Source organism: Macaca fascicularis, chromosome 3 (assembly GCF_037993035.2).
Source record: "Macaca fascicularis isolate 582-1 chromosome 3, T2T-MFA8v1.1".
In the NCBI taxonomy this organism is placed as follows: Eukaryota; Metazoa; Chordata; class Mammalia; order Primates; family Cercopithecidae; genus Macaca; species Macaca fascicularis.
Genome location: NC_088377.1, coordinates 164,753,822 through 164,765,992, shown reverse-complemented (window position 1 = coordinate 164,765,992; position 12,171 = coordinate 164,753,822). Strand labels below are relative to the sequence as shown.

At 35.3% G+C, this 12,171-nt stretch overlaps 1 protein-coding gene across 4 annotated transcripts in view; it reads left to right on the top strand.

Annotated features, from left to right (window-relative positions):
• Positions 1–8,481, top strand: part of SLC13A1 (solute carrier family 13 member 1) — a 93,807-nt gene extending 85,326 nt beyond the window's left edge. For 2 of the 4 annotated variants that reach the window (XM_005550635.5, XM_074035889.1), the window contains 3 exons: positions 1,204–1,365; positions 3,161–3,298; positions 5,083–6,304. In XM_005550635.5, the coding sequence (XP_005550692.3) occupies positions 1,204–1,365; positions 3,161–3,298; positions 5,083–5,220 (438 nt within the window). In that variant the 3' untranslated portion in view covers positions 5,221–6,304. Of the gene's footprint in view, positions 1–1,203; positions 1,366–3,160; positions 3,299–5,082; positions 6,305–7,542 lie in introns of those variants that run through there. The other 2 variants (XM_065542518.2, XM_065542519.2) reach the window with 2 other exon arrangements.
• The last annotated feature ends 3,690 nt before the right edge of the window (positions 8,482–12,171 follow it).

The following is a 12,171-nucleotide window of genomic DNA, read 5'->3' as shown; positions in this document are numbered from 1 at the left end:
AATGGAGTAATGGCTTAAAAGTGTGGAGTTATAATTATTTTGAACCTAGAATTCTACAAATGCAAAACAATAAGAACAGTGGGAAAAGAAAAGCAAAAGGTTTTCAGCATGCAAAGACTCTTATACCAATTCTCAGGAAGTTATAAAAGGAAATGCTTCCCCAATGCAAAAGAGTAGATTAAAAAATGATTCCCACAAAGTGGGGAGGAGAAGGAAAGTCATAATATGATAATAAAGAGGGGTCCCAGAACAACAACAGTTGAATAGATTTAAAGGGTTTTAAAGAATAGATTTAAAGGGATTTAAAGAATAGATTTAAAGATTAAACTAAGCCAAATGGAGCAGGAGGAGGAAATATTCCAGAATAGATATTGCTATGAGGGAACATGAAATGACACCAATTACCTGATATGTTTATCTATTTGTGGGGAGTTTTTTAGTTTTAATTTCAGATGAATTAGTGATAGGTACTTGGAAAACTAAGCAAACAGAATGATCAGATAGTTATTTCTTGTGGGGGAAGGAAGAGTAGAGTAAATGTACTGATAGTATGCTAAGTGGTATAGCTATGAACAATATTTATTTAATCATAGTGGTAAACATTAAATATTGATTTAACAAAAAATGTTAATATGTGAGTGTGGAGGAATGAAGAAACAAAAAATATGTGTTTGGTGGATGGTGTAAGAGAGCTGAATTATCACATATTAGAAAGTCAGCAAATAATGTCTAAATTTTAAAAGTAAGCAAAAAATCATAATTAAAATATTATTTTAAAAGGTAACTATGAATACCTAAATATAGCTAGTTATAAATGGCTAATAAGGGTTGAAGGTTGTTGCCTCTGCAGAATATAACTTAGGAATAGAGAGAGGTAAATCAGAAGGCCTGCTCTTCTCTTAAAGCCCTCTATATGATCTATTAAAATATCCACATATATAAATTAGATAAAATTAAAATGTAATTGAAAAAAGTGGGACTACATTTCAAACCTAAACCACGTTCATAGTGTTAAAATAAGACTGAGCAATAGCTCCTTCCTACCAAAGCCACCCAGACCTATCAAACCACAGAAAAATGAGAGATTAAAATTATATTTTAGAAAGTGAGTTTTCAAAGCAAATAATGCTTTTTATGGATTTTATTGTGTCTGATTACAAAGAATTATTCATGAATAACAAATATTGCAAATTTGTTTTTTAGGAGTCCGGATTATCTAATTGGATAGGAAATAAATTATCTCCTCTGGGTTCATTACCAGTATGGCTAATAATTCTGATATCTTCTTTAATGGTCACATCTTTAACTGAGGTAGCCAGCAATCCAGCTACCATTACACTCCTTCTCCCAATATTATCTCCATTGGTGAGTATCTCATTTATTCCCATTTTTACTCTTCTTTTTTTTTTTTTTTTTTTTTGAGACGGAGTCTCGCTCTGCTGCCCAGGCTGGAGTGCAATGGCCGGATCTCAGCTCATTGCAAGCTCCGCCTCCCGGGTTCACGCCATTCTCCTGCCTCAGCCTCCCAAGTAGCTGGGACTACAGGCACCCGCCACCATACCCGGCTAGTTTTTTGTATTTTTTAGTAGAGACAGGGTTTCACCGTGTTAGCCAGGATGGTCTCGATCTCCTGACCTCGTGATCCGCCCGTCTCGGCCTCCCAAAGTGCTGGGATTACAGGCTTGAGCCACCGCGCCCGGCCTTACTCTTCATTAAGAGCAGTGTTCTGCTTTGGAATGCTGGTTCTCAGGCTGTGATATGGAATCTTTTTTTATCTAAATGGGCCTCCTGTAAGTAACTTATAGGGTGATCTTTATTTGTATTAATGTTTTCAGAGGACCTTCACTCTAGGTAACTGTTTTTAAGTTTTCATGTTCAAGCAGCGTGATGTTACTTTTTCTCAGTCCAGTTTTTTCCTTTATAAATAAGAGAGACGGTCAGACAAGATCCATTTCAGATATAAGACGTGGAATTCAGTGTTTGCTGGTAACTTAAGTATTTAGATCTCTACCACTGACACTTTTGCCTCTCAAACATTGTTCCTAAATTTCTGAGAAGTGGTTAATATAAGTGATTTGCAAATGAATGAAAAACTAGGCTCACACTTCAGGCTTCAGGCTTAAATATCTTTAGACACAGTTTTCTACTGCCCAGGGAATAATTTTTTTTAAAAGTAAGGGGTTTGCCGAGAGAGAGAGAGAGAGGGAAAGAATGTCTTTTCTTCTTTTCTCCATTTAGGTAGCAATTACAAGAAACAGCTTTAAGTAAAATGTTTTTCTTATTGGGATGGATGGGTTTGGTGAAAGGAAAGCACTTTAAATTAAGAAGAATTGTCTTTCTGGAATTGTGCCGCTACAAGCTCAAAGGGCATATGTTGGTGTTCTTAAGCTGCAGATTGAAAGTAGAAAACATGTAGGCTGTGAATATTGGTACAATATCATTTTGTATTTTTTTCTGTTGTTTTTTCTAATTGTTCTTAACATGGAAGAATTAGAAAATTATGTGTTGATTTAAGAATGGTAGTAACCTTCCTATGTGATGATGCCTAAGCAAATCTTGAACTGCATATATCACAGAGGCAGTAAAGTTAGTAGTGTAATGAGAAGTGCTAGAGCCACAGGGACTTGAGAACCTATTTGAGCTCTGTTGCTCACCAGCTGCATGCTCGGACAAGTTACTTTAGCCTCTCTGGGCCTCCATTTCTTTATGTTATTTGAGGTTATAGTAACCATCTCATAAGATCATTGTAAAAATTGAATATATATGACATTTATTATATTTTGTATTATATATGAACTATATTATGTGTAACTATATGAATATATACATGTATGTAAACATTTAGCACAGCACCTAGCAGTAGATAAGTAATAAATGATTGCTCTTTTTATTTAGTTTCTGGAATAAATAATATTTTATTTTCTAAATGAACTGGACTATAATGTTTAAGTGGGCATCCATAACTATACAAACAATAAGAGGATGAGGTATTTTCTTAAAAATATTCTTCAAGTTATAACTGCAATAATGTGTATAATTTTATGTCATTATGTTTCAACCTGCTTCTGGGAAGGCTTATTGTAATACATTTGTTCATTTTTTTATGTTTGGTGTCTACCTTCAAAATTTTACTCAGACTCCTTTTTATCTCTTACAACAGGCTGAAGCCATTCACGTGAACCCTCTTTATATTCTGATACCTTCTACTCTATGTACTTCGTTTGCATTCCTCCTACCAGTAGCAAATCCACCCAATGCTATTGTCTTTTCATATGGTCATCTGAAAGTCATTGACATGGTGAGTTAGCTGAAAAAATACTATCAGAACCAACACACATCTTGGTGTGTGCCATGTCTTGAGTTATCTTCCCTTTTAAACACCAGTCAACCACCAGGAAAAGCATGGCCTGAGTTCTGTTTATGAAGGGGTGTGCATGACTAATCACAGAATTATTTTCAAGAGTGATAATCAGAAGTGAACATGCCATTAAAATTTATGGTCACAAACAGAGAGATGTTGAAAGCATCAGTAATGCTTTGGAAGAAGGAAAAGAGCACTGAACATGCTCCACACGACAGCGTAAACTTACAAGTCAACACTAGGATCCAAACTGATCTAGGCAAAAGGAAGAAACAGGGTTAAAGAAATCCAGCAACCAAAACAACACTGTAGTTTGCTATCACAAACATTTATGCGACCAACATTTCCTCTGAATGAGACACGGGGTCAGTGCCTGACTGATGAAAAAGTATCTTTCTTGTTTTGATTTCAATACCAGGACCTAACATGAAAACACAAGCAAACAATAATGAAGAATTTCACTGATAAAGCATGCACATTTTTGCCAGATACAAAAATACTTGCAGAATATTCAGTACTTTATAAAAACTGGCTTGAGAATATTCTAGTAGTTTCCACATCTTCATCACCTATTTCCAAACCAACCCAAACGATAATATAGCCAAAGTAAATTCAGTGAGCTTCCTATGCAAAATACAGTTTCAAGGCAAATCCCAGCTCCCTTTCTTTCACACAGACCGCTGTTCCTAAGCCCCTGCAACATAAACATTCTAGAACTGCCTGTACACAAAAATAACATAATATCCATTTGGTAAGGAAAATGTGCACAATACAATATAAGTAATGCCGGATGTATGTGTATTAAAAAGGATAAAACTAGGATTCTGAGATAAACAAGTGGCTGGCTTGCATGGACAGGGAAGAGGGCATCTGTTATCATCCTTGCTCGGTATTCCTCTTTGGCTTCAGAGTTCCATGTTTTAATGCAGAGAATGCAGGAGTAAGCACATTCTCTCTGTAAAAGGGCAGATGATATTTGAGGCTCTGTGGGGCCATCTCTGTCACAACTACTCAACTCTGCCATTGTATCATGAAAGCAAAGAAAATATGTAAACAAATAAGCATAGTTGTAGTCCAATAAAACTTTATTTACCAAAACAAATCAAGGGCAGTAGTTTGCCAATTTTTATTTTAATAGATACAAAGCAACTCTGAGATTGTTTAATGGACTGTAGAATAATGATATAAGAGCTAAAACCATGAGAACGCTAAGAAAGATATTAAGGTTAAATTAATAATCATGTTGAGCAAATATAAAAGATACAGTTGTCATATGGTGTCCTGAATCTTATTCATTGAAATATAAAACCACAAAACTGAAATTCTGATTTAACATGAAATGGCAGATTTCTAAGCGATTTTCCTCTAATCAGAATTACTTAGGTATATTCCTAAGAGGAACTTCTCTAAGAGTCTTCAACTCAATGATGTTTAGTTAGGGACAGATTTTTCTCTTGCTATGAATGGAGAAGAACCCCTGGATTTAAGAAATGATGAGTTAATGGGTGCAACACACCAACATGGCACGTGTATACATATGTAACAAACCTGCACGTTGTGCACATGTACCCTAGAACTTAAAGTACAATTTTTTAAAAATGGCAATTTTTACTAATCATTTAGGATGCATGTAAATCCAGCATATACTTTCTACAACAGGATTCTAATCTCCTGTAGGCTTTCTTTTGGGACACTGACATTTATGCTTTTTCCTGTTCAAGGTTAAAGCTGGACTTGGTGTCAACATTGTTGGTGTTGCTGTGGTTATGCTTGGCATATGTACCTGGATTGTACCCATGTTTGACCTCTACACTTACCCTTCGTGGGCTCCTGCTATGAGTAATGAGACCATGCCATAATAAGCACAAAAGTTCTGACTATCTTGTGGTAGTTTCTGGAAGGCATTAATAATTGACTGTAAAATGTGGCTGTAAATAACTAATGACACAAATTTAAATCAGTTATGGTATAGCTGCTGCAATTCCCATGAATACCGGAAACCTGCTGTTATAACTCAGAGTCAATATTAGTTATTGTGGTGCAACTAAAGACCATCTATGTGCCTTCATCAAGAAGCCCACGTTTGAGATTTTGCTCATGAACCATCTGCAACTTGCTTCATCATAAGAATAATTTATAACTTGACCTTTAAAGAGATTAGAGCATTTGTTTCATCTTACAGCTGGAATTCAATGTAACATTTTAAATGCAATTTATTATTTCAGAAACTTCCCATGAAACTAAAAATAGAAAATAAGATATACAAGTTAATTCGGTACTTGGATAAATCATTTCTGCAGTGTTGTTCAAGAGAATTTGCTGAGAAATCAAAGCCATGGTCATCTGGTGACACAGAGAAAAGTTTAATCTAAATGATATGTGCACTTCCTCATTTAAAAAATCCAATTGGATTATTCTTAATATATACATGTAATATGAAAGTTGAGATTGAAGCAGTAATTCCAAAATTATGGCTGAATATACTAAATAACAGAAAACTTATAGATAAGATTTATTTCTACTGAACTCTACAGTTAGAGTAATATAATTCATACTTTTATGATATTGGCACACTGAGAAATTCATTTTGTAGAGCTATGGATAAGTCTTGCTATGATTTGCACTATTAATACAGTATTGTTAGAAAGGAAAACTAAACACTATAAAACTATTAACACAGTTTTGTATATGAGTAACAACTTTGCTTAAGTGTTTATCTTAGTTCAGAAATGCATAATGTCATATGTTAAAAATAAAGAGATGTAGAAATCTAAATGAATTATCACTGTGTATACAGACATAGAAAAATCACATAACTCCATTATGTAAACAGTGCAATGAAAAAAGGAAAAAAATAAGGAAAAAAAGAATAAGAATGAAAACTGCTGACATATTACAAAAGAGATAAATAAATCATTTAAGAGCAAATCAAAAAGAAAAAAACTAAACATTTAAACAAAAGTAGGATAAGAATAGTCTTCTAGAAGTCAGAATGTGAAAAAGAGTGAGTTTCCAATTACCCTGATGTGACCATTACACATTGTATACAGGTATCAAAATATCATATACACCCCCAAAATATGTACAAATATTCTATATCAATAAATAAATTTTTAAAATAGTAAGTGCTATTGGCATTCCAAAATTCACCTAAAGGAAAAATGATCAAAAACAGAGTAATGTGCACAGTTAGCAAAAGATGCAGATGTTATATCATAGCAATTCTCACACTAAAAATACAATGAAAGACAAAGCAAAAAATAAACCTTTGCTATTTTTAATCTTCATTGGCACTTTCTAGATGTTACTGACCTTGTCATTTTTTATTCAAATAAGATTATTTACAAACTTATTCTTGAAACTAAATATAGTAAAGAGGGTTTTTAAAATAATATTTCTTTTTAACATATACATTATTAATTGTCCATGTTCATTATGTATCTATATTTATTAATGGGCCAATGCAAAAAATTAATCATTTTTTCAAAGAAAAATTTGTCCATGTAAAGCTTAAATTATAATATTGCTGCTTTGTATAACTCTTCTATGTTTATTCTATTCACTTGTTCCTTTATATTTTACACATGTATTTAAAATCTGCAGTATTTATTACATTTCTGCTTTTTTCTAGTCATTCAATTTATCACTGCTGAATTGCATCAGATCATGGATGCATTTTTATTATGAAAAAATAAAATGACTTTTCAAATTATAATAAGTTTTGGTCTCAATAAAATAATGTAAACATTTCAGCTTGGATAACTTTAATGAATTACTTCCAACAGCTGCCAGCTGAGTATATGAAAAATAATACTTAGTGAAAATTTGTTCAATTGAGTGGTATAGTTCTCTTACCACAGCTTTATGTTTGACATATCAAAAATAACTTAAATGACCCATTTCACATTTGTTCCATTTACATTAAAGTTGTCAAGTTCTTTTATTTTGAGAGTTGCATACTGTCTTTGAAAGTTTCCAGAAGCAACTCTAAACAGATGATCAAAAATCCTTTGTCCTGCCACTCTATGGTAGATAGTGTTTTTGTCATTATCTTAATCATTACTTAGAGGTTAACTAGAAATCTTTGTCACTTTGAATTTCAACATCTTCCTTAGGATTGGATCTTGTCTAGATAATAGCAGCAATTGTACTAAGTGCCTACTTACTGTCTGTTCATACAGGCATTTGGAAGGCTGCACTGGCATATGTATATCTTTCACTCACCTCAACTGCTGCTGTACAAGTCAGCATCTCTACAGTTCAGACTTCTTTTCTCTCAGATGTGTGCAATATTTTCACCATGGTGTCCAAAGCTTTCTTTTTCCAGCCTGGGAGGTACATAATTTTAGACAGTAGTACTAATGAATATTATTAGCAAATACTGACAAAACGATATCATGGCACGTTGATTGTATCTTGACATGTGTACCATGTATTATTATGTGTCAAGGAGTATTAGATATATTACTGTATCTCTATCATGGCTAAATATAAGAGTCTTTGTGATGGCATTTCTGTTCTAAAATTTTATTGGTTTAGTTAATGAATTTTATTTTTGCTTGAGTATGTGGATTTTACCAAATGAAAAAATTTTAGTAGGGCAAGGATTGGATTAGGAATGCTAGAGTAAAGCTGAACAAACAGTGTCAGTTTTATTATTCTAGCATAATCTAAAAAATGAAATAGTTAAAATTATTACTCCAGGGCAGTATTAATCATGTTATTTCTAGATGAATCAAATTGTTCAGTAAAAACTTACTAGGTAAGTTTTGGGAATGCAATACCAAAATCCCAGGCCCCCATTATAGAGGCAAGACCATATTAATCAAGAAGTAAACAGTAAAAATAACATATAAGGGAGGCAGAAATTAAAAGGTTTTTCCAAATATGGGAATCTATATTTGTCTGGAAAGAAAAAAAACAGGGTTTTAAAAAAGAAATAAAGGGAAGTTTCTTACTGATAGTATAGTGGTACAGATATGGGGTGGGATCTTTCTGAAGCTAAATAATAAGAAATACTGGATAACACAATTGTGTCTACAAGAAAAATTGGAAGTCCTCAGAAGAGAAAGATGAAGCACAAACAAGAATCCAGAGATTTAAGCAAGAACTGAAGGTGGTAACTGCTGATCCCTAGAGATCGCTTAATGGGTTCATAGGCATAGAAGACAAAGCTAGGGTCTAACCAAGTTAAGGCTGGATGGAAACCAATGTAGGGTTAGGATCCCAAAGGACTATATTCTTAGTGAGAGTGTGAGTTAGGGAAAAATCTCACCACATAGAGGAAAATATCAGGAGAACTTTCATATTTTGGTTTACACACTAGGTGGAGGAAGCCTAAAGTCTCAATACCAATGTGTGTGTTGGGGGCAGGGCAGATAACAGAGCAGGGGAAAGAGTTGGACTTAATCTGAAACCCTATTTTAAAACAATTTTGAGTTGGTAGTATTCTCAAGTACCTGGGAAAAGAAGGATGACCTTTTTCAATCAGGGGCTTAAAAAACTACTAAGGCTAAACTTCATGTGAGATTTTAATCAAAACTTACGAATTATATCAGAACATAATGCACAATGTGCAGGAGCCAAGATAACCAAAAGAAAGAGATCCAAGTTACAAGGGCAACAGATATTACAATTATCAAATATAGAATATAAAATGAGGATGTATAATGTTTGGAAACATACATATGGTAAACAGAATTCTAAAAAGGTACCCCTAAGATTTCTGTCTAGTGGTTATTCAATCAAACACTAACATACGTACTGCTGTAAAGGGACTTTACCGATGTGATTAAGGTTACTAATCAGCTAACATTAAAATAGAGAGATTATCCTAAATTATACAGGTGTGCACAATGTGACCAAATGAGCACTTAAAAGCAAATGAAGATGACAGAAGAGTCAGATGGGCAAGATGAAACACAATGAGAAGTCAGAGAGATGTGATGCATAAGAAGGCTCAAACCACAATTGCTGGCTTTGAAGATAAAAGGGACTGCAAGCCAGGGTGTGCAGGAAGCCTCTAGAAGTTGAGAATGACCCCTAGCTGAAACCCAGCAAGGAGACAGGGACCTCACTCCTACAGTTGCATGTGACTGAATTCTGCCAACAACCTTCATGAGCCTGGGAGCAGATTCAACCTAAGAGTCTCCAATAAGAAATGAAGCCCTGAAGACACTATAATTTTAGTCCCACGAAACTTGTTCTGAACTTCAAATCTACAGAACTTTAAGATAATAATGAGTTTTATTTTCAGCCTATATATTTGTAGAATTTGTTAAAGCAACAATACAAAACAAATACAAATAACAAACTGTGAAAAGTAACCAAAGAGAACTAAAAAGGTATCAGAAATTTTAGCAGTGAAAAGTATACTAATTTAAATTAAAACCATAATAGATTAAATAGCACATTATGCAAACCAAAAAATAAAGTGTGTGAACTGGAAGACACATTCCAACACATTAATGAGAATACAGCACAGAGAGAGACAAAAGGTGGAACTCTGAGAGGGAGGTTAAGAAAAATAAATTGAGAATGGGAAATGTAACAAATATTTAATCAGAATTCCAGGAATATACGATAAAAAGAATAAAGGAGGCATAATCAAAAATATAGTGACTGAGAATTTTTAAAATATTAATAGGAGAATCAGTTTTTCCAAGACTGTGGATTAGAGGCTTTCAGCATGCCTCAGCCACTTGGAAATATCAAAATAGTACATAAAGATCAACTCTATGAGCTTTGATTCAGGAAAGAAAATGGGAATTCACTGAAATAGCAAAGAACACCCAAGACCCTGGGTAGGATAAAGTGGGCAAGCAACCCCATGATAACATTTGGCTGATAAAAATGAGTGAAGCCCCGGTATGTGAGAGGAACTGTCAGTTACCCTCTGTGACTCACCTTTTCACTAAGGTTCTATACAACCCAGGCCAAGGGAGAGCACCCTGTTTCTCCCAATTTCTGGAGCTAACTTGGGGAAAGGCTGAGAGATGAAGAGAGGGAAAGACATCAGGAAAAGCAGCAGGCATTCTCCAAGACCTGAGACTGAGAAAAGGATGCCATTTTTAATCCAGGTTCATATACAGTCATCACTTGGAGACCTGGCAGTGGCAGTCATGCAGGCATTTTCATCTAAGGTCAGAGATTGGAGAACTTGCCCTGGAGTAGGGGAAGGGCTCCCATGTCCAGAACTGAGTGGCAAGTATGGAGAGTGCCCTAGCAGTAGGTACTGAAATTAGGTTCTCTCCCACCGCAGGACTGGAGCAGGAGGCGAATTGCTGAAGACAAGGTTTCTCCTGGTCAGTGAGGCTTGCAGCCAGACTCAGCTTTATGACTTGGAAATGGTCTCCGTGTGCCATTGCTGGGTGCCCAGCCTGTTCTCTTGGTCAGCTGGGGGACAGTGCTCCACCAGCTCTAAGGAGTGCGAAGAAGGTGTCCCCTCTTTCCTGGGGATCTAACCCTCAGTGCAGATTACCCTTAAGAAGGGGGTGGAGTGCAGCCCACTGAAGCACTGGGTCAGAGAAAACATGAGCACAGCACCAGCTGCTGAAAGTGGGCACCACCAATGCCCAGGAATGAACTTGGAGGGGGGGGTCATCCCTTGCTGCTTGCCCCTGCACCCCAGTGCACTGCAGCAGATAGGACAGTAGCTCTTCAAATTGAAACCAGAAGGAGTGTGGGCTAAAAGAGGCTGCTTCTTGGGCTTCTCCAATGACTCCACCCATACTTAAAATTAGAAAAAAATATTTAAAATTAATATGGAACCAAAAAAGAGCCTAAATAGCTAAAGTATTCTTAAACAAAAAGAACAAAGCTGAAGATACCACATTACCCAACTGCAAACTATATTACAAGGCTACAGTAATCAAAACAGCATGGTACTGGCACAAAACAGACACATAGACCAATGGAACAGAATATAAATAATGCTGGACACCTACAACCATCTGATCTTTGACAAAGTTGACAAAAATAAACAACGGGGAAATAACTCCCCATTTAAGAAGCAGTGCTGGGATAACTGATTAGCCATAGGTAGAAGATTGAAACTGGACCTCTTCCTTATACCATATACAAAAATCAACTCAAGATGGATTAAAGACTTAAATGTAATTATGAAAACCATAAAACCCCTGGGAGACAACCTAGGCAATACCATTCTTGACATAGGACCTAGCAAAGATGATGAAGATGCCAAAAGCAATTGCAACAAAAATAAGAATTGACAATTGGTACCTAATTCAACTAAAGACCTCTGCACAGCAAAAGAAACTACCAACAGAGTGAACGGCAACCCACAGAATGGGAGAAAATAACTTGCAAACTATGCATCTGACAATGATCTAATATCCAGCATGTATAAGGAACTTAAATCAACAACAAAAAGTGAACAACCCCGTTAAAAAGTGGGCAAGGGACAAGAACAGACACTTCTCAAAAGAAGACATACACACAGCCAAACCAAGAAGAATATGAAAAAGTGCTCAACATCACTAATCATTAGAGAAATGTAAAATAAAACCAGAATGAGATAACAGTCTAACACCAGTCAGAATGGCTTTTATTAAAAAGTCAATAAATAACAGATGCTAGCAAGGTTGCGAAGAAAGGGATCATTTATATACTGCTGGTGGGAATGTAATGAGCTCAGCCATTGTGCAAAGCAGTTTGGCGATTTCTCAAAGAACTCAAAGCAGAATTACCATTCAACACAGCAATCCCATTATTGAGTATACACCCAAAGAAATATACATCATTCTACCATAAAGACACAGGCACAGATATGTTCATGGCAGCATCATTCA